This window comes from Rhineura floridana, chromosome 4 (genome assembly GCF_030035675.1).
Source record: "Rhineura floridana isolate rRhiFlo1 chromosome 4, rRhiFlo1.hap2, whole genome shotgun sequence".
In the NCBI taxonomy this organism is placed as follows: domain Eukaryota; kingdom Metazoa; phylum Chordata; class Lepidosauria; order Squamata; family Rhineuridae; genus Rhineura; species Rhineura floridana.
The window spans coordinates 171,590,701-171,614,738 of NC_084483.1; the positions used below are offsets into that span (position 1 = coordinate 171,590,701).

Here is a 24,038-nt window from a genome sequence, read left to right on the forward strand (position 1 = left end):
TGGGAGTGGGGGTTATGCATATGGGACTGTGTACTGATTTGCTGTGGGAATTCTTCTGATGACATTGCCTTTTGAAATGCTGTTGATTTGTGCTTTTTGCATGCTGGTGGGGATATCAGCTGTTTAATGATTTCTTAGAAATTATCTTGATAGGTTTTTTCAATAAGGATTTTAATGTTTAAGATTTACTGTTCTGTGTCTGTTAGATTGTGGGTGTATGTACAACTGTTTGAGGGCTGCTGTGCTGCAGTGGCACAAGGCAGGACAAAGGAGCTCCAGTACTGAGGCTGTAATATTGCTTAAACATGTCGGGAACTCAGTACCTTGGCTACTGCCAAGTTATGAGGACTGGGTAAGCTGTTTGGATGCGTAACTGTGACTGGGGACTCCAAGAAAGAAGAGGAAGCCTAAAGAGAGAGCAGTGAATTGAAGATGTGCTGTAAGGGAATGGACTGTTTTTGTACTTGTGTGGAAATAAGACTGTAATATGACTATGCTTTTAATTATGTATATTTCAATGTCTTACTAACCTGTACCTGTTATTTCTTTGAAGGAGAAGCTGTTATTCTATTGTTCGTTTGCAGGTCTGGGACAGACCTTTTTCAGAGAAGGGTGTAGTGTTATGAGCATGGGGGTTGGGATGGATGATTCCTGTGAGTCCCCTTTCCAGCCCCTGATTTGGAATCCTATGCCTTGGAATGAGGAACTCACTCTGCTTGTCAGATGAGTCTCTCCTTCGTTAAACAAATAGAATGGCCAGGTAAGATAATGGGTCTATCAGTTGCCCAGCAATGGTGAATGGGCCAGGAAGACCCCTTTGTCATTGAAACTCTTCAGGAGAGCATCCCCCCCCCAATTCCTAGAGCCCAGCAGAGGCTTGTAGTTTCTAGTTGTGACTAGAAAAAGGCTGGTAACTGCAGGCAGGCAGAGAGGCTGGTTCTCTGCATCATGACTATAGGATGCCTCCTGCAACCCAGATGGAAAAACTGGATATGGGACTGCTTATGCCTTGAACCCCCCTCCATCTTAAGCTCAGGTTGGAATGTGTGTAAATAAATAAACCATATTTCATAAAGACACCGCAGTCTCCACTGACCTTCTTCCCCAAAGGAAACCAAATCCTGGAGGAGTGCAGGGACCCCTGAAATCTCACTGCTTGGAGATTCGGGAGGAGCACAACAGTATTATCTCACGTCTTTTAAGTTTTTCTTTTTTGTTGTTTTTTAAAATAGGATTTGTTACTAGCTACGGATTGTACATGAATGGCATTCTTGTACAAAATTCCTCACAGCTCAGTTATTATACTTCTGGACTTTCTCCTTGGAGTCTACATTCCTTCAGAGTTCAGGCATGCACTGCAAAAGGCTGTGCTTTAGGCCCACTGGTGAGTACCTCAATTTACATTCTGGGAATGTAATAAATGTCAGATGGCATTGAATATCAGACTAAATGGTGATGATTCACACTGGTCAGTTCTAACCCATCTGGCAAAATGTGACATTTTATAAAAAATGCCATTAAAAGCTGCAAAGGATTGGAATAGGTCACCACTAGGCACTGTTCCAGAATATCATATAGATACAGTAAAGAATGAAGACAGGAAGTGGGGGGGAAATGAAGAATGAAACGGATATTATTGAAATTAAGGGAAATTAATATGTTTGAAAGTTGCAGATGTGGTTTAATCTCATTTATAAGGATGCAAGTAGAAGAAAAATTACTATTCTAGTAATGAGTAAATAATTCTAGCCTCTACCTCACCATAAAGGCCTGAAAATAATATAAAGTTAATAGAAGACAAAACGACATTAAACATCACAATATCCACATTGTTGCCCAAACTGATACGTTGTTTTGGGGAAAAACCCTATGAAATTCAGTTTAAAAGGCATTTTTTAGGAATCTGATGCAGCAGCAAATAGCATATTAAGAATTTAAGAAATGCATAACTCTTTACACTATATATATTTAAACAATAATTCAGAGGTTTAAATTATATTTTCATTATTCTCTAATATTGACAGTTCTGTGTTCTGTAATCATTTTTGCACTCCTACTTTAATTATGTCAAATGTAAAAATAAAACCCCAAAAGATATTAAATAATATTAGCGCTTTCTAGAATAAGAAAACATGGTATATTCTTTTGTGATATTGCCTCTCACTAATAATTACCTTCCAGCATGACAGTGTTATGCCCAAAATGACATAGTTTCAGTCTTTGTGAGGTTTAATCTTGGCAAAACTGAACTTGCGCTTCTCAGTAAAATATGAAAAGCGAACACACACACCCCAATATTTTTACAAGGATAAACCCCTACTGAAATACATATTCTAGCATGTCTGGCAAAGTTTTGCTTAGCAGCCTCTCACTTTGTAATAATAGCTTCACTGTACAAAGATTACCTAAAAAAAAAAAGACCAAGATTTAATTTTTTGTTTTGATTTTTGATCACATTTGCCATTTTCTTCCCAAGATTCATTGCTTTAAAATGCTAGTAACATCATCCATATGTAGAACAGGATTGTAGACTTTATCACTGTTAAATATTGTATAGCTTGGACGGAGGTTGATGTATATTTATTCTTAAAAGCATGAGTGGCTTTTTGCCAATTTTTCTACTCATTTTTTCTTTTTCTTTTTTTAAAAAAAAACATATCCTGGAAATTTAAGGAACACTCCACCAAATGCTGGTGCAGCAGCTGCTGCTGTTCAGCCTCCATTCATTTCTGCAGAGTTTCTGTGAGGCTCCAACACAACGGCTATTCCAATGCACAAAGGTTGTACAGCAACAGCAACACACTACTTGGATTCTGACCTTAAACTTTTTGGTTTTGTTTAAGAGGTCCTAGTTACAATGAATTGTCACTGAAACACTTCCCACTAATTTTAATGCACAGATAGTACTACTAAGCATGTCAGATGGTAGCACTGCTCTTGCTGCTCACAATATTTTTACTCGTACAGCATTGCAATACTCTCAAAATATTCCATTGTGTTCTGAAAAAAACTAGTAAGCAACTAACTGCACTTCATTAAAGCCGAACCTCAGCCCTGACTTTCAGTGCAATTCAAAGTAGGGGTTTAAAGCTGACCTAATACTTATCTCCTGATCAGAATGCAAACTATTTTCCTGAGCCAGTGATCCACCTCCAGTCACAAGAATTGAAATGGAATGTCTTTATTTGGAGCGCAGCTCACCTAAATGCTGCCAGGAAGATAAAGCAACACATCTTCTTTGATTTTTCTGAAAGATTTTCCCCTCAGTTACCATTTATATCCAACATTTGGTTTAAAAATATCTTTAGCTCATTGAGAACTTTGAATAGAAGCAGGGACATCTCCCAGTAGTAAGGTTATATTATTCTTCCAGCTATTTTTGTTGCTGATCTTTTATTTATTGTGCTCTAATCGATTGAAGAAATGCAATGCAAGCACCTCAAGAAGCAGATTTTTGAAAGTAGCAGTGAAGATTTTAATTGGTTTTTTATAAATTGCTGTTGCATAATACCTCGGCTTAGTGGTTTTTCTGAAAAGCTGTGTATGATTTCAAATTTGATGAAAATCTTGGAAATTTATAATTCAGAAATAATTAATTTACACTTAATAAAAAAAAGGGCATCCATTTAGAATCTCTACAAATTTCACTGTGCTGTTTATGGAAGTAAATACTGTAACTTGAGAACTTTGATTCATTTGGGAATCATGAAAACACACCTGATCAAAAATGATACATAATTCAAAATTGCAAGTGTATACTTTAAGAAAAAAAGAGAGGGAAAGAGCTCATATTGTAATTGTAATAATTTATAATAATTGATAAATTAATGCTAAGTATGTGTGCCATTGTCCTACCATTTTAAAATTTCGTCTGATATAATTTATTTTAATTGTTCTGGTTCTCTTAATTTACTTTGGAAAAGTATTTAGGGTACTTTCAGTGTTCTTACTTAATGTTTAGCTATATTAATTTTTAATTTTACCTAATTGAAAAATAATCTTACATTTTGAATTAGTATTAGTATGTGTCTTAAAAATATGTATATAAGCTATTGAATGAAAGCAGGACACATTTTTATGTACAGTTATTTTGGCCTACAGAATAAACAATATGCAATTTAAGCTACTGAAAAAGACACAAATATAAGTACAATGCATCAAGTGTAGAATGGCATACATGAACTTAATCTGAATCTCTGAATCTACACGTAGTAAATTGTGACTTTATGAAGAACTGAGAAATCTCCAGACTGCAGTGCACTATATTCTGTGAAGCATAAAATATATACAAGGTGAAGCGTGTGCATAATTGAAAAGAATGAGCAAGGCTTGAGCTTGGTTTATAGTACTGCACACTCATACTCTGAGATGCTTTGTTCTGATGGTAAAATAATAAAATAATAATTATGGAGACACAGATAATGGAAAATTAATGTCACGCATATCTCACATCATCCAACCTTTGCTACATTTTGAAAGGTAGAATTAATGAAAGTGGTATACAGCAGAGAAGTACAGAGGTTAAGTACAATTCCAATGGAGTACATGGCTTCAGGATTACAGCCTGCATGTTGGATCATATGAATGTTCAGAATCTGTAAACAGCTTAGCAGTAAAGCAATCTAGACATATATAGCTATTTTAGGGATGGAATCATTAGCCTGAATTGTAGGATCAGAGGTCACCCAATATTTTTAGGCTAGTGGGCACATTTGGAATTTTGAGAAAGTGCCATGGGTGCCAGTCACAAAATGGATGCTGGGGGTGTGGCATAACACAAAATGGCTGCCACATCTGAAAGAGCAGAAAGAGAAACAGGATTATAAAATAGTGCAAGCATGAATTTCCCCTTTTTCAATGGAAAAATGTACCTACATCAGCCACCCCTGCACACTCAGAGAGAGAAGCTCTTTATGCCACAGATCTGTTCAGCAAGAAGAAAAGGTGGGTGTCTAGTCCTTGCATCCAATTAAATGTGGCCGTCTTTAAGAATATGTGTTCAATGTAGGAGAGGCCAAGCCAGGGCAAACAAAAACTGAGTAGGAAGAGCAAACATTCTGTCATGCATTGGACATACTTGAAGGGATATTTACTGAAACCTTTTATGTGCACAACAGGATGTACTGGCAAGCACAGTAGTGTCTATGGGAACTGCATTGACAATCCCTGTCGTAGATATTTGGAAGCTGGAAAAAGCCATTTCAGGATGGGCATGATGGGGCTATAGGTAGCTACGTAGAGAACCGGGTGCTTCCAGAAATAGAGGTGGCTGATGGGGAGGGATGGCATGCACCTGGCCTCTCATCAGCCACATTGCTGTGCTTACTGGGAGGAAGAGGGGGAACATGCAGTGGGAGGGTCAGCATGATGTGGGTGCAGCTTTGGGAGTGCTGGATTGGATTCATTGCTGCACTCACACTGCAATAACTTCCCCGCCACCTCACTCCACTCCCTTCTGATAAACACAACAACATGGTTGATAGGTATGGTGGCACCTACCCTGTGGAATTCCCTCCCTTTGAATATTAGGCAGGCGCCATCTCTGCTATCTTTTCCGCGCCTTTTGAAGACTTTCCTCTTTCAACAAGCCTTTTAAGTTGAGACCTATCCCAGTCTGCGTCTCTGTTAGATTTGCTTTTAATATGTTTTCTTTAATAATATGTTTTTAACCTTTTTTTAAAATTAGATGTTTTTAAAGCATTTTAAAATGTTTTTAAAGTTGTTTTGTTTTAATGTATTTTAAGGTTTTTTATGATGATTTAAAGTGTTTTTAGAGTTTCTGTTTGCCGCTTTGGGCTCCTGCTGGGAGGAAGGGCAGGATATAAATAAAACATTAAATAAAATAATAAATAAATAGGAGGCCAGATGCATTCTGCTGCCCCTTCCTGCAGGCTGCTGCTGGCCAGGAAGATTGTCAGGAAAGTCCTGGAATGTCGTCTCAGGCCGTGAAGCAAAAATGGAGGCAGGCAGGAGCAGAGCTGGGAACAGGAAGAAAGACAAGCAGGACTGGAACAAGGAATAGAAAACATGAGGCAGAAGAAAGTTGGGAATGGGAAACAGTCAGGTAGTCAGGCAAGCAGATGGATAGTCACCAAACCACATACTCAAGAAGTAAGCAACCCAGCAGGGCATGGTCACAAGAAACACAAAGCAACTGTTTCTTGCCAGAAGTTTTGTTGTGTTCTCTTTTTGAGGGAGAGGAGAGTGGCCAGTAGTTAGGCAACTTTTATTTGTGGCAGCAAGAGAGCATAGCTAAGAGACGAACTGATTTAAGGAAGAGACGAGAACTCTGCTGAGGTGCAGAGGCCACAGATTGATATAGAATAGCAAGACAGTGAGGGTGCACAGAGCATCTTGGAGACTGATGGTGTTATAACAACTGCTGTCAGTCAATCAGTCACAGGACTGGAAGGGTTTGGCATATCACTAATGTAGCACCAGAGGCCATCCTGGCAGTGGAAAGTTGCTGCTCTGTATAGAAAATGGTGATAGATGAAGGCTTCACCTCCTCTTTGTTTGGGTATGCACCCTGGTTCAGCTTGCCAGAATTTGTTGTTTAATTCCAGATGTGCACAAAGGACCACTCAAAATTCTCACCTTACTTGGGGGAACCATTTCACTGAATTTCTTTCTTTCTTTGTTTTGCTGTCACTGCCGCTATGTTGGTAATCTAGCCACCACTTCGTACCTCCGTGATTTACGATAATTCTGGGGCTGTGTGTATTTGTGTGTGTGTGTGTGTGTGTGTGTGTGTGTGCGAGAGACAGAGAGAGACAGAGAAGACAGCCACTATCAAAGTGGTAGATAATATTCAAAGAAAATTCTGCAAAGCGGCCTTTTTCTTGTTGCAAGGAGGGGGGAAACTAGGGAGGTAACTCAGGAGCATGCATCCAACACACCTCCTTGTATTACAAAACATACATCATGCACGATGACATGCAAAACATGCAACTTCTGTTAGAGACAGAGCACACAAAGGGAAGGAAGGAGAGCCTACACAACACAGCACCGTCATTGTTCACTGAGCAAGGAGCCTGTTCAGAACACACACAACCTTTTGGGGACAAGGTGTAACACACACAGAAAGGGGAAACACTTTTTTGCCAAGTGTCCAAGGGGGAAGGCCAAGATATGCAGTGACAGGCATGTGCTGACAACAGCATCCTCTAGTGGCTCACTGCAAAGGGCATAGGGCTAAGAAGTCTGAAACATGCATCCACCCAACTTTTGCATGCCAGGAAAAAAAAGTCATGTTGAAGACGAAAGAGTGGGATGTTCTGAGACTAGAACATACAGTGCAAGCATCACAGAAGAGTTTGCTAACCACTCATCCACAGAAGCAAACAGGCATCAGACATGTCATAGGGCATCTGTCTCCTCTCCTCCTCAAGACCCAATTATAGAACCAGTAGCACAGGGGATGCAGAAGGAGGCTTAGGTGGAACAGCTTATATTTTACATATGGGGGTCTTGGGTTTCAATCTAGGGTACAACCCCCTCACTAGGAAAAAGGAGGGGGCTCCCACACTCAGGTAGACCTGAGCCATAATGAGAGGCACTGCATGAACCAATAGCCTCACCAGCACTGGCAATGATTGGAGTGGATGCCTAGTTTTTGCTGATAGTTTATAGGCAAGGAAGGTGGGGAGGTTCAAGTTCATATTATTCCCATCATGTCAAAAAGTTACACATGCACAAACATCTGTTGCAATCAATCTAAACTTTTATAATTTCTATAGACAGGCACTTACAAACACTTAACAACAATGTAGAAATTATAATTAGAAATGCTTACAAATCTTCTGCTACTGAATTTCTCTGTGATTGTTTATAAGTGTCTCTTGGAGCAGAGCAGGTAATATTTTAATCCAGGGTTTTTCTTTTTTTTTTTTTTTCAATAATTTTTATTCAGATTTTCATAAAACATACAAGACGAAATCATAAAACATTCAAAGACAAAAAACAAAATCAAAAATAGTTAAACAAAAAGAAAAAAAGAAAAAAAAAACAAAAATAAAAAATAAAGAGTAAAATATTGACTTCCCATTTGTCAAAGATCAAATCAGTTATAAGTCTATAATATATAACAATCCTGTCTCTTAAGTCATATTATAAAATCACTTTCCTCCAGTAGTTATCTTACTTAATCATCAAATCTCATAAACATTACTTTATTCTTTCCACAAAAAGTCAAAGAGAGGTTTCAATTCTTTAAGAAATATATCTATCAATTTTTTTTTCCAGATAAGCATATCGATTAATCCATCTCATTACTAATTATGATAATCTTATTGTCATAACCATAGTCAAAATAAACATTTCAATTAATCCATCACATCAGAATCTGTTAGGTTCAGTAATTTCAGTAGCCATTGTTCTATTATCCCTATTAGTTCCATTTTCCATCTTCCATCTTCAGTAGTCTTGTTAAGTCCAGTAATTTCAGTATCCAATCTTCCATTATCAGTATTCCATAATAATCTTGCTGTCAAAGCCATAGTCATATAGTAAGAGTCTGATGGGAATTACCTCTATCCCAAATATTTTCTTGCCATCCATTCTGAATAGGTTGCTGAAATACTGCTGTAAAATCATATCTCTGTTCTTTTTTTCAAAATACACTGGGTCATCTCTTGAAAGTTTTTCCATTGTCACATGGCTGCAGTTAATTCCATAGATTTTCTCTATATTGGGCTCCATCACATCATTCCAGTCCAGAAGATTATCCATGCCATTGATAACTTTATCTCTAGAATCTTCATTAATTTCTTCAGAGATAACATTGAGTTCCAAACAATTGATTTTATTTCTAAAGTCCATAGACTCCAAATCTTGTTCCTGTTCCACGTTTGTTCCAATCTCCGGGATCTCCTCTCTCACAGGGACCCCTGTTCCAGTCTCCAGGGTCTCCTCTCTCACAGGGACCCCTTTAATCTCCTGTGTCTCCAAACAATAGATTTTGTTTCTAAAGTCCATAGACTCCAAATCTTTTTCCTGTTCCACGTTTGTTCCAATCTCCGGGGTCTCCTCTCTCACAGGGACCCCTTCCAGGGTCACCTCTCTCACAGGGACCCCTATATCTTTAATCTCCTGCTTCATTTTACTCAATTCAATTTTCAGCTCCTTACAACCCTGTCGCAGGTTTTGTTTCGTTATCTCAATCTCATCCATTATTTTCTGAAACATAGTTATTTCCAGATTCTCAGCCACTTTCTTAATTGCCATTTTAAAAGAAAAATATAGGAAAACCACTTCTTATTTCAGCAACAATTGGGTTAATACTCCAAACTTGGCGACATCACAGTATAAACAGAGCAGACAGCCTTATCTCTCCACGCCCAAGTAAACAAAATGCAGTTCCCAGGATCGAAACAATTAATGGCGGTCGTCAGGAAACAGATTCGTCAAAATAAAATAGACCAAAAAGAGAGTAGTCTCAGACAATATAATATTCTTCAAAATAAAAATCTGGAATAGAAATCCCTCTTCTGTGTATATCTTTAGAATGCAAATCCAGGACAGCTTTTTGCAACAAAAACAGAGATAAGCTATTAATTAGTGAGTAGCAGAGAGAAGTTATGGCTCCCCAGTGAGATGTCAAAAACCGATCAATCTGGCAAATCTCTTTTAAACAGCAACAATTTAAGTCAAGTAAAAGAAAAATATAGAAAGAAGGGTGCTTGCCTGTTAGTGCGTTCTCTCTTAGAAGATAAGATGAACGTTCGCTTTATCAGATAGAGCTTGTTGTTGAAAATCCGTCCCACCTTCGTCGGCTGGACCTCGTCCCATAAATTAATGAGATCTGGTCGTCCCAACAAAAATAGGCTTTGAGGTTAATCTCTTCGTTTCTCCCTACCCGGGAGAAGTTTAATCAGTCAAAAAAAAAAAAAACTGACTGATATATCTGAATAAGCTTCTTTTGAGGCAGGAGCCCGTCTCAAAAGCAGGCACAGGCTAAGTCACCCTTCCCGGAAGTCAGGGTTTTTCCAGAGTTCTATTTCTATTAAAAAGTAAAAATAAGGAGATTTTTCTTCTTTAGCAGAACCAGACTTCTTGGGCTCAGTTTGTTTGTTTGTTTTTTGTTGCTGCACAGGAGCACAACTGTGGGAAGAAATGTAACTTTTTGAAAATTAACAATTTTATTTAAAAAGCCTTTTTATTGTTAATGACTAGCTGACATTCTCCCTCCTTGCTTGAAGCCAACCAGGGTGAAACCCAATGGGAACATGCAATAATAATAGAGCATACTGAGGGGATTCACTTATCCCTAGTTATAATGTACAATAAATGTATGTTTTGCTTTCCATCTGTAAACAGTGTTGATGTCTGGCATGTGCAAACTATTGGTTAAAATACTAATTAAAACATTGTTGAAAGTTAAATGAGACTTTTCTTTTTAGAGACCCATTACTAAAATAAAATATTCAAGAACAGTACTCTTCTTACAGAATCCCAGGGGAAGGGCTCTGTGGTAGAGCATTTGCTTTGCAATGCAAAAGGTGCAGTCCCTTGCATCTCCATGTAGGGCTGGGAATGTCCCCTGTCTGAAACCCTGGAGAGTCGCTGCCAATCAGTATAGATAATACTGAGCTAGATGGACAAATGGTCTGACTCAGTATAAGCCAGCTTCCTAAGTTCAAGCAGTGTCCGTTGTTGTTACACATGCTCTCTGCGTGAAAGCAGTCTCACTTTCTCACATTCCAGTGCTGAACAATGGCACTGAAAACAAAACGTAAACCAAGGTCTGATGAGAGAAGCCCATTTCTTTAACATGTACTAGGTAAACAAAATGTTCCTTCTTCCATCTCATGCCTCCCTTATTCTGTAACAAATGGGTTTAGAAGGACTTTGCATTGTTACATTTGCAGGTAGAAGCTCGAACAAGTGAAGATGCACCTGAAGGAACAATTGAACTATTTGTCGTTAATGATGGACCCAGAGGAGTTCAAGTGAAATGGCTTCCTCCTCATGAACCTAATGGGCAGATAATCTATGCTGTTCTTCTCACTGGTTTCTTCTATGCTGATGAAGGTATTTCCATTTGAGCACATCATTGGAAATGTTCAAGTGTTGTTTTGCTATATATTCTGTTCTGGATTTTTAATTTTTTTATTTATTTTATTTCATTTTTGCAAAATTAAGTGTCTTGCTAAAATGTTGGAGAATGTTGCAACTCCAACCAAATTTGAACCACCAAGCCACTCCTAGCTGCTTTTAAGTCAAAATTAAAATTTTGATTATGATGGAGGGACCATTATGGAGATACTCAAGATCTTTGCTGAAGTGGGCTCTATTAGCACCGCTGACCTGGACAATGAGGGAACAAAGCTCTCATCAGCTAACCTAGAGGGAAGTCACCTTTCTTAGAAAATTATCTAGCAGTCTTGGCTAATCACTGTTGAAATGATATGCAGGTTTCATTTCCTGATTATTTGATTGCACCAGCTATACCCAACCAGCTAAATAATATCATAACTCTGTAACAGTCATCCTGTCCTTTTATCAAAGCAAGAAGCCCCAGCTGTCCTATTGTTGGTCATGTTTCTTTCCAGTTTTGCTTTGACCTTCACTCTCAGTATTCTTGTGCCTGCCTCTTGACCCTCCCTAACCTCCTTACTTGAATCTTACCTTATCAAAGACATATGCTCATACCTGATCCTGCCACGTGTCCTGCCAGCAGTAAATTTCCAGTAATTTCCAGTAAATGCCCCTTGCTTTATATATTTGCACCAGAAAAGACGGGTTTAGGATGGAACTTACTATCTCCTGGATGAGTACAACATTAAAGTTAGTTGCTACAACTAAAAGTCAGCACACGAAGCACTATTACAGACAAATGCACAAGCACAAATGTTTTAGATTTGAGTGTTTCAAACAAGCTAATTTGGCTAAATCCTAAAATTGGGTTGTGAATCACCTGTGAATGATTCACTTTCACCTCTGTAACAGACAGACAAATTAAAATACTTTCCAAAAGTCATATAAAGTTCCAGAAACTGACAACTCATACAAATCCTTTTCGTTATTGAGTTATTATTAATTCTAATGTTTGCCAAATCACTTTGGACCATAATTTAGAAAACAATTTCACTTAGAAACTGAAATCTGTTGCAATTCCTCATTCACGGGATTGTTTTGGCTTGTGATTCCATTATTCCTTTCTTGTGTTTTAAACAGGCCTCAGCGGCAGACCTTTTACAGCTATCTTGTACATATATAAATTAATACATGGGGAAGTGCAAGGAAGTGTGAGTTCATCCAGTTTTAACCTCTTCATGCAGAATATGATTTCAAGGATATTTGATGCTTTAGTCTTATGTACATTTATGAGTAAAAATCAGAGGGAGTAGCAGGTAGAGTGAAGAGTGACAAAATATATATTCTCTTGTTTATAGTTAACATTTAATGTGCAAATTGTATGGAGAACAATCATTTTATAGCAAAATGTTGCCAGCAATTTTATGTAAGTTTCTGTGAGAAAGTTTTTGGATTTTTAAAATTAAACTTTTTAAATAGTTGCCTCCTAACCCCAGGTTATAGACAGGATTTATATATATATATATATATATATATGCAGAGCTTGGAAAAGTTACTTTTTAAAACTACAACTCCCATCAGCCCCAGCCAGCATGGCCACTGGATTGGGCTGATGGGAATTGTAGTTCAAAAAAGTAACTTTTCCAAGCTCTGTATATATGTGTGTGTCATGAACACCTCAGGATAAATTTCAGATAGAATTAGTTGGATTTTTAAAATAAGCAAAGAAAAAACCATTTCTTCTTCTTGTATTATCAATAAATAGCTGATGAAATGGATGTAGTTACATCGCCACTTTGTTACATATAGCTGTTATTGCTCCTTCAAACAATTATTGTGGTTTGGGTTATTTACTGATGGGTTTAATGTGTGGTAGGGAGTCTCAGCTGACCCCCACCACCATTTTATAAAAGCTTGGGTCCTGTCTCTCTTTTTTTATATAAAGTGAAGCCTTCAATGTGTTCTGCTGTGAAACACTTGTAAGATTATGAGGTGAAGGAGTGATGATTGATTTGGGGAAAAAGAAGCAACATTTTGGTTGGACCCATGACAGCACAGCCATTTCCGCCAAGGCAGCAGGGTGAATAATGCAAAAGCCATATTCCCCCTTGTGTTTAATCTTGCATTGTTTTTTTGCAGAGAAAAAATTCTGCTTGCCTTCTAAGTCATGTCATCCCTGCTTGTCATCCCATCTCTCAAAGCATCAAAACTGTATTAAATGTTGCAAAGCTACACAGCAAGAGAACTTTCAAAAGTCAGAACCCATTTGCAGAGCAGCCCTTGTAGAAAATGTATTCTGTTCTCGGCAGAATTTTCCTTCAGTTCTTTCCACTGAGAAGTTTACTGATTTCTCCCAGTGGAATCTGCTGGAATTTATCGGTTCATGGTTGGCAGTCACAGATTAAGGTAAATGTCGATCCGTAATGACCCTCTACATGTTAGTATTGCAGTAAAGCTGGGCTTTTATGTCAAAGATATCGGAGAGGGAGCTATTACACATGACAGGGGTGATCAAGGGACTCCAGACCAAGGCAAGCATTATTAAATATTGACTAGTTCTGTGATTTATGTAGAGCTGGAGGAAAAAAGTGACTTTTTAACCATTATATATTCTTCAGCAACGAAAACCAGTCATTTATCTCCTGCTGGTAATAAAGAACAGAGTGCCTGCATATTTTAGTGGAGGGAGGAAACTTTGCCTTATAAATGAGATGGACTCTTTCAAAATAACATTTCAGTTTGTTAATTGCCAAAAGCAAAACAGGCAAATTGGAAGCAATTACAAGTTTTGACTTAAAGAGGTTACTCTGTTGCTTCAGGTCTGTGGGGAGAAGGGGAAAAAATGGAACACAGGAAATTTCATTTCATTTGTTCACTGTTACTGAAACTTTGCTTTGCCATGCTAAATAAATAGAGATCATTTAAATATTATTTCCCTCAAATTTTCTAAGTATCCATACTGACATTTATTCAGGATGTTTCGGAAAAAATGTAAGAAAGAAATTAAACATTAATTCATCAAACTTATTTAAGACATCATCTGCTCTGTAGATTTACACAGAGCTTATTGAATTGTCTAATGGTTTAATTGGATATTTCCATGACATAATGAGCAACTGCATTTAATCCTTAGCTGCACTGCCTGTTAAAAGGACAGCAATAAAAATGTTTAAATTAGGGATAGAACTTGGTTGGAATGAAGATATGTTAGCATCAAAACAATTGCATCTCCAGTTCTGGTCAGCATCCCATCTAGTGGTTAGTTTGGAAAACTAAACGAAGATACAAACTTCAGATCTTGAATAGAAAAATCAGGAGTGGCTGAACATTTTACAGAGAACTACACCATGTAGCTTCATTTTTATGTATACCCTTTCAAGATACATAAGTAACATGTATACAATTTGGAATGCTTGAGATGTCTCAATTGCACATGCAGGGAAGCATGTTTCTTTTTTAAGAGGTAGAAACAGTGATATATTGTGCTGCAAATCAATTGTATGATGTTAATAGCAAAAACCAGCATCCAGAACTGGGTGAAGGGAAAGAGGAATGTTGGGTTTTTCTGTGTGGTCCCTCAGCAACTATATTTTTACCATCTCTTCAAGTTTCACAACAACATTTCATAATACCTTTTGACTTTTGAAATGGCTAGATATATAGATGCTCAGTCAATTCTAGAGTGCCGCTGGAAAAATATGTGGAAAATATGTCATTCCACTTCTTTTATTCTGCAATTGTCCAGCAGGTTACTACCACAGGAGAAAAAAAATCTGAACCTGCACAAATGCAAATATGTCAGTATAGCCATTAGCAGTAGGTTTACATTCATCACAAGCCTGTGGAATTAGATATTGTAAAACAGAAGTGGGAAACCTGTGGTCTGCCAGATGTTGTTGGATTCTAGTTCCTATAAGCCCCAGCAAGCATGGCCAGTAGTCAGGGATGACATGAGTTATATTCTAGAGACATTTGGGGGACCACATGTTCTCCATCCCTGCTGTAAAGGTAGGGACAGGTGCTATTGCTGAAAATTTTAATTACTTAGTTTGGTGTATGAATTTAGTTAGCTTGCAATGTTTGGCTGTGCATTGAGTGCTGTTTCTTCCAGAAGTTCTTCATTGGCTTAGGAGGGTAAATAAAATTCTGTGCCTATGTGGTTGTGACGTCTTTCCCCACCTGTGACCACTAGTGATGTCTTATCACTGTCAGGCCCACCTTATGATGTGCAGCCCACTTCTGGTCACCCCCAGTCAGGAACGTCAGGTTTATTTTTACCTTTCACCGCACTAGCACAGATCTCAAAAGATCCCCCTGCTAGGCCACTCTACCCAACACTCTGTATCCCTTATAGCCTATAGACTGTGCCTTAGTCTCTGCCTGGCTATCTCAATACCTTGTGTCTATGAGTACAGGTAATTCCCAAACCCCCCTGCAGCCTCTTGCACTGAAGCTTACAGCCCTGAGTTTCTCTGTGGTACTGGATACAATATCTTTTCCTCTGCCGCTGCCACCATTTGATACAATTACTTTTCAGCCTTGATTACTCTGCCATCCCCCCTGGTCTGTGTATCTCAGCTGAAGAATCAGGCTTTTAGTAAACCAAGAAATATTTATTAAGCATTAGAAATAACAAGATTACTTAAGACTTTGTTGACAAGCGTATGGTTTCATATATGTTCTCTTATGTACTTTACTTCTTAATAATTGCCTCAGAACTCCTATTTCACTCTCTCAACAGCCACCTTATACTCTTCACACCAACCTCTCCAACACACCAACAACACACCACCAAAACACCACCACCACGATTCAACTGTCATCCTTCCATTTATACTTCCAGCCATTCAAACGCTCAGCCAATCATCCAGCATTCTACAGCCCATGTACTCCCCCTCCTCACTCACTCCACTTACCATATGTCTTATATTATATCAGCACTTACCATATTTACATTACAAATCAGGAACATTACAGTGGTCAGCATTAAGTAGGCCAAGTATCCAAACCCAACTTTCTCACAAAAAATCTGTAAACTTTGATGTCCTTGAAACTACAGTCTCACATGTTGTGTTGGAAAACCCCTGCATGGTAGTGTTGGGGTACTTCAATATCCATGCTAAGGCTCCCTCAAATGGGACAGCTCGGGACTTATGGCCTCTGTGATAACCATGGGACTGTCTCAGTACATCACTGGTCTGACACATGTAGCTGGACATACACTTGACCTGTTTTTTGCCAGAGAATGAATTGACTGGGGGGCTTGTTGTGAGCCTGTTGTCATGGATGGATCATTCCATTGTGAGGTTTGGGTTGAATGCAGCTACCTCATGCTTCAGAGGTGGGGGACCTATTGAGATGGTCTGCCTTCAGAGATTTATGGAATCCAAGGGATTAATGAATACTCTAGATTTTCCAGCTGATATCCAGCTCATCATACTGTGGAGTGGTGAGATGCATACAGCCATTGACACAATTGCTCCTGAGTGCCCTCACCATCATTGTGGAGTACATAGGTCACCTTGATAGAATCATAGAATCATAGAGTTGGAAGGGGCCTGTCATGCCCGCCCGACCCTCAGGGTCCCGGGAACATGCATCAGGCTCAGACCCCCACCCTTAGGGAAATGAGACTGGAACCGAAAAGCTATTACTTCACCCTTGCCAAGGCTGTGTACGCTCACAACAACCCTGCAAGGTAGAAGGTAGGCTGCCACCACCCCTGTATACTGGTCCACTCAGAGCCAGGGGATCTCTGAGCCCAGAAGGTATATAAAACCAAGGTCCTAAAAGGCAAGAGTCACAGTTACACTCCTTGCCAGGCGCCTCTGGTTTAACACTTAAAATCCAAGCTTTTAACTTCTTAACCCTCTTTGGTAGTGAGTGACTGAGGTTGGGTCAAAACACTGAATTTAGAACCACCCCTTCTCTCAAATGAACACACCAGGTTAAATAGAAGTAGCTTTATTAAAAAATATATAAGTGCACATATCATATAGCAGCAAGTAATCCTTTAAGACCATTCACCCAACAGGGGTTTAGGTTCTTACAAGAGAATTCATACACACAACAGGAAAATAATAAACTAGCTCACCTAACTACTTACATACGAGGTAGTTGGTTGCGTGGCACCTCTCCTAAGAGAGATGGATGTTCAACATAAAGCAATGGAACCAGACATAGGTTGCCTTCCCATAAGCAACCCCAGGAACCATAAGGCAGAAAAGGTTTGGAACTCTGGTGCCAGTCAGCATAGGCAGAGAACAGAGAACAAAAGCTGTGAGTCCCTAGCCCTATACTTAAGGGAAAAAGATCCTAACGGTCCAAGATTAATTGACCAATCAGGAATTGACTGATGTAACTTTCTTCTCGATGTTTCTCACATTTTCGCGCCTTCAGGCCCCCCTCCCAACGATGTTTTCCAACTGCATAGGCCAAGGATGACCTTGGGTGCCAGGCACTTGCTAATCAGCAAAGATAAACAGGTGCAGCTTGTTAAGGCTTCTTCTAACCGTCTTCAGCTGGGAAAATGAAACTTAACTTTACAAATTGGCAAGGCCTGTCTTTTCTGACTATAACCATCTCCCAGAGTCCCTTTCTGGAACCAAAATATTGTCATCAGCTTTTTAATAACTCATGACCATTACAGGTTCATGACACGCCCCTTTTTGGGAAGATGATGTCAGAACTCTAAATAGTTCTGCGTCATCGCCACAGCAACCAGGGTTAAGGGAACAATCAAAAAAAATTCCATCACATTACAATACAGCATATAAAAAGAAAAGAAAGAAAAAAAAACAATTTAATACATTTTAAGCAAGTGAGCTACTTCTTGTCTTATGCCTTCTAATTAGGTTCAAAGTTACAATATAACAAACAGTAAAGGAAGAAAAAAAAAGAAATAAGGGACCCCTAAAACACCCCCCCCCCAAAAAAGAAAACTTTATTATAAAAAATAAAATAAAAAAAATAGAATAAAAAATGGGGTGATCCAAAACTGGTCCGGGTTCAAAAAAGGTCATAAGCCGTAAAATCTTTAAAAAGTCCATAAAACATGTTAAAAGCATAAAAGAGTAAAACAAGGTCTAAAAACGGTCCAGAGGTCATCAGAGCCGGGAAATCAGTCAGTGAAATAGGCATGAATCAAATATCAATCAACTGGAACAGATAGGCGAGATAGAGCATCAGCTACTATATTATCCCGCCCCTTTATGAACTGGATTGTAAAATCAAAATCTTGGAGGGCCAGACTCCAACGTAACAATTTTTGGTTGGAGTTTTTCATCCTGTTCAACCAACACAAAGGAGAATGGTCTGTCTGCAATTGAAAATGACGTCCCCATAGGTACGGGCGTAACTTATCAAGAGCCCAAACCAAAGCAAGACACTCCTTTTCAATGGTAGCCAAATTGCGCTCTCTTGGAAGCAATTTCTTACTAATGTATGCAATAGGGTGCAATTCTCCAGCAGCATCTTCCTGTAGCAAAGCAGCTCCAAGCCCAAAGTTAGAGGCATCCGTCTGAACTACAAAAGGGCTTGAAAAATCAGGAGCTTTCAAAACAGGATAGTTTACCAACATCGTCTTTAAAGCATCAAAAGCACTTTGACATTTATCAGTCCAAATGACACGCATTGGCATAGTCTTTTTGCACAGTTCAGTTAGAGGGGTAGCAACACTGCTAAAATGTGGGGCAAATTTTCTGTAATAGCCGGCTAACCCCAAAAAGGATTGAACCTGTTTCTTGGTCTTAGGGACAGGCCAATTTTGAATAGCTTCGATCTTAGCCTCTAGGGGTTTGACACAATCCTGCCCCACCCTGTGGCCCAAATACACAACTTCCCCCAGACCAAATTGACATTTCTGCGCTTTGATGGTTAGTCCAGCGGCCTGCAGTCGCTGTAAAACAATTCTCAAATGATTCAAATGCGACTTCCAGTCAGGGCTAAAGATGGCCAGATCGTCCAGATACGCACAAGAAAATTCACCTAGGCCATTAATCACAGAATTAATAAGCCTCATGAACGTGGCTGGAGCATTTCGAAGTCCGAATGGGAGAACCTTGAACTGGAACAAGCCCATATGCGTGACAAAAGCAGATTTCACAGCAGCGTCCCCATCTAGAGGCACTTGCCAATATCCCTTAGTTAAATCCAGTGTAGTGATGTATTTTGCTGCTCCCAGCCTTTCTATTAAATGGTCCATCCTAGGCAAAGGATACGGATCCACTTGGGAAATCTGGTTCAGCTTCCTGTAATCCACACAGAAACGCACTTCATTAGCTTCCCGTTTAGCCACTAGCACAATAGGGGAGGACCAGGGACTGGTAGAGGGTTCAATAACTCCCATTTCCAGCATAGCTTGAATTTCCCTCTCTACCACCTCTGCATTCCGTCCTATAACTCGGTACGGAGAAGCTTGCATAGGGGGATGATCCCCGGTGTTAATGGAATGAATAGCCAAGTCAGTTCTTCCAGGCTTACTGGAAAACATAGGTTTAAAGTCCATCAGGATTTGAACTAATTGCCTTCGTTGCTCCTGAGTCAAACCTTCGGGCAGGGTAATTTCGGTTATCCCCCCTGCTTGCTGGCTCTCTGTAACCAAATCCAAAGAATCCTCTGCAAATTCACACGCCTTGGTACAGGCCATAATTAAATGTCTATTAGGAGGCTCAGATTCCTCCGCTGGTAATAAAACAGCCGGGTTAACTTCTGTTTTGCTTTTACAACCTTGAAGGCTGTCCTTCCTTTTTAGAACTGTCTTAGTTCCTTGAGAGCCAACAGGCGGCACTTTACATTCCATCAGCCCCCCTCCCCTGGGCTGCAAAAGCGAACTTTCTTTCTGTGGCTTAGGCAAGCACACAGCCCGTTCCTTTAAAGCCTTGGCTTCTCTCCCACTACCTTTCCAGGTGTCTAACAAAACTTGAGACTTAGCAAGAGCATCCCTCTCCGCCCTACGTTCAGTCTCTTTATGGTGCAGGAAGAGCAGGTCTGTTCCTATCAAAACGTCCCACAAACTGTTGGTTGAATGAACTAGAACTCTATGGCGCCCAGTCCAATTCTTGTATGAAAGCACTAGCTCGGCCACACGAGCTTGCACGGCCCTGGGTCCATACGCCGTGACAGTCACTTGTAAGTCAGGGACATATTGCTCTGGCTTCACCAAGTGTTCAGCAACACTGGAGAGCTCTGCGCCCGAATCTACCCGTCCCATGAACTGAATACAGTTAACATATATGGGTTCTGAAAACTGCGTTTGAACCCATTCCTTGCATTCCGATGAAAGAGGTTCTGGACAGTCCCTCCCTTGCAGCAAACCATCCTTTTCTTCTCCCTCTTGGCCCCCGGATACATTTTGTACAACACTCACCGACAGGGCTTTAACAACTGGTCCACGAGGGGTCTCAGGACGGTCTTGTGAATTTGGGGCAGAAAATACAAAATCCGATTCTGCTCCTTCATTCTCCTCGGCTGACGACCATGAAGAAAGTTCAGGAGGTTCCGCTCCAGGGGACGTTAAGTCTCTCACGCGTGCAACTGGAGCAACCTTTGGGTTCTTCCTTCCAGCAGGATTGGGCTTAGACAAGGTTTTAGAACAGGAATTAGCCTTATGACCAATTTGCCCACATTTAAAACAAATTATTTCTCCACGGGGCTTCTCTTGCAATGCAGCCTCGGGCCGGGCGGAAGGCACTTTGAAGTAGCCAGCAGGGCCCCCTTTCTCTTCCTTCGCCGGTTGCCCTGGTTTCTGCATACCTGCGGTCTCTCGCCTCGGCGGTTTCACAGGAACGTACTCCGGTCTCCGAAACAAAGTATACTTTTCTCCAGCTCTGTTTTTAAACATACGATCTGCTAGCATGCCTGCTTCAGTCAGAGAACGGGGCTGCTGGTCTCTGACCAGAGCCATCAAATCTCGAGGGAGGCGTCTGTAAAACAGTTCTTTTGCAAACAGATCTAAAACCTCCTCTCGGGTTACAGCCTCGGCCGTGTCAGCCCAACGTTCCACATTTCTGCCCATCCGTGCAGCAAAGGCTGAGAAGCTTTCCCGAGACTTCTTCTGGTCTGTTTCTAAATGCCGAAAACAATCCTCTGCTGTTAACGCAAAGTGAGACTTGGCCAAAGCATAAAAGTAGTCAAAATCATCTGCATACTCCAGTGGCAAAGAGTTCAACAATTCTCTCAACTCGCCTTCAGCATTAATGCGTAAAGCACTCATCCAGTACTTTTTAGGCACACCTTGATCTCTACAAGAGTGAGCAAAAACTTGGAAGAAGGTAAAGATGTCATCTGTCTCACGAAAGGTCGGAAAGGATTTTTTATGGAGGTCTGGTCTTCCTCCTCGCAGTTGTTGCATCTCACGAGCAAAGCTTTCCCTACTCCGGCGATCTTCCTCCATAGCCTTGAACTGCAGGGACAACAGCTTCATTTGCTTAGCCAGGTAGCGCTGCATGCTCCTAGGCAGCTCTTCCTCATCCAAATCTGATTCCTCCTCATCTTCGCTATCCTCAGTTTGCTTAGACACGAACTCCTTGTCATCCACAGAAGGCTGAGGTATAAACGACAGAGCAGCAGCGCCTTCTTCCAGCTGAGCAAGCTGACTAGGCAACGCAGTGTCTGCCAGGAGCACATCCTCGGCTCCATTCTTTTGAGATCTAGTTTTTATCTTTTGCGACATTCTGCACTAACCTTACTACCCAAAATAACAAACAGTTGTGTCAGAAGTCTCTTTAAAATTTACAACTTGCTGCAATGCACTTATCTCACACAGCGTGTTCACTTAAGAGCAGGAATGGCTTCGATCCCACCGCTGCCACCATGTCATGCCCGCCCGACCCTCAGGGTCCCGGGAACATGCATCAGGCTCAGACCCCCACCCTTAGGGAAATGAGACTGGAACCGAAAAGCTATTACTTCACCCTTGCCAAGGCTGTGTACGCTCACAACAACCCTGCAAGGTAGAAGGTAGGCTGCCACCACCCCTGTATACTGGTCCACTCAGAGCCAGGGGATCTCTGAGCCCAGAAGGTATATAAAACCAAGGTCCTAAAAGGCAAGAGTCACAGTTACACTCCTTGCCAGGCACCTCTGGTTTAACACTTAAAATCCAAGCTTTTAACTTCTTAACCCTCTTTGGTAGTGAGTGACTGAGGTTGGGTCAAAACACTGAATTTAGAACCACCCCTTCTCTCAAATGAACACACCAGGTTAAATAGAAGTAGCTTTATTAAAAAATATATAAGTGCACATATCATATAGCAGCAAGTAATCCTTTAAGACCATTCACCCAACAGGGGTTTAGGTTCTTACAAGAGAATTCATACACACAACAGGAAAATAATAAACTAGCTCACCTAACTACTTACATACGAGGTAGTTGGTTGCGTGGCACCTCTCCTAAGAGAGATGGATGTTCAACATAAAGCAATGGAACCAGACATAGGTTGCCTTCCCATAAGCAACCCCAGGAACCATAAGGCAGAAAAGGTTTGGAACTCTGGTGCCAGTCAGCATAGGCAGAGAACAGAGAACAAAAGCTGTGAGTCCCTAGCCCTATACTTAAGGGAAAAAGATCCTAACGGTCCAAGATTAATTGACCAATCAGGAATTGACTGATGTAACTTTCTTCTCGATGTTTCTCACATTTTCGCGCCTTCAGGCCCCCCTCCCAACGATGTTTTCCAACTGCATAGGCCAAGGATGACCTTGGGTGCCAGGCACTTGCTAATCAGCAAAGATAAACAGGTGCAGCTTGTTAAGGCTTCTTCTAACCGTCTTCAGCTGGGAAAATGAAACTTAACTTTACAAATTGGCAAGGCCTGTCTTTTCTGACTATAACCATCTCCCAGAGTCCCTTTCTGGAACCAAAATATTGTCATCAGCTTTTTAATAACTCATGACCATTACAGGTTCATGACAGGGCCTATAAGGCCATCGGATCCAACCCCCTGCTCAGTACAGGAATCAAATCAAAGCATACCCAACAGGTGGCTGTCCAGCTGCCTCTGGAATGCCTCCAGTGTTGGAGAGCCCACCACCTCCCTAGGTAATTGATTCCATTTTTGTACCTCTCTAACAGTTACAAAGTTTTTCCTGATGTTCAGTTGAAATGTGGCTTCCTGCAACTTGAGCCCATTATTCTGTGTCCTGCACTCTGGGATGATCGAGAAAAGATGCTGGCCCTCCTCTGTGTGGCAACCTTTCAAGTACTTGAAGAGGGCTATCGTATCTCCCCTCAGTCTTCTCAAGGCTAAACATGCCCAGTTCTTTCAGTCTCTCCTCATAGGGCTTTGTTCTAGTCCCCTGATCATCCCTAATCATCATACTCTAGTGATCTGCATGCAATGAAACAGGTAGGTAGACAGCTAGAGCTCAGGTGACATAAATCTCAGTTTGAACCTGACCGAGCATGTGTGAGGTCATATTATCATACCTATCGACTTCCGGGAAGGGTGACTTCGCTTGTGCCTGCTTTTGGGACGGGCTCCCGCCTCAAAAGAAGCTTATTCAGATATAAATCAGTCAGAACATTTTTTTTTTTGACTGATGAAATTTCTCCCGGGCAGGGAGAAACGTAGAGATCAACCTCAAAGCCTGTTTTTGTTGGGAGGACCGGATTTCATTAATTTATGAGATAAGGTCCAGCCAACAATGCCGGACGGACTTTCTAACAAGCTCTATCTGCTTAAGCGATACGTTTATCTTTTCTTCAAAGAGAGAACGGACTAACAGGCAAGCACCCTTCTTTCTATTATTTTTTTTACTTGGTTTAAATTGTTGCAGCAAAAGGAGATTTGTCAGATTGATCGGCTTTGGACAACTTCTGGGTGAGATATAGCTCTTCTCTGTTATTCACGAAATTAACAGCTTATCTCTGTTTCTGTCGCAAAAAGCTGTCCTGGAAGTGCATTCTAAAGATAATAAACAGAAGAGGGATTTCTATTCCTGATTTCTATTCCGAGGAATATTATATTGTCTGGGACTATTCTTTTTTTGGTCTATTTTAT

The 24,038-nt window shown here is 40.4% G+C and overlaps 1 protein-coding gene across 1 annotated transcript in view; it reads left to right on the forward strand.

Moving 5' to 3' along the window:
- Positions 1 to 24,038, forward strand: part of USH2A (usherin) — a 766,975-nt gene that overhangs the window by 392,310 nt on the left and 350,627 nt on the right. The window contains exons 35-36 of the mRNA XM_061626123.1: positions 1,233 to 1,384; positions 10,869 to 11,031. Of these exons, the coding sequence (XP_061482107.1) occupies positions 1,233 to 1,384; positions 10,869 to 11,031 (315 nt within the window). The remainder of the gene's footprint in view (positions 1 to 1,232; positions 1,385 to 10,868; positions 11,032 to 24,038) is intronic.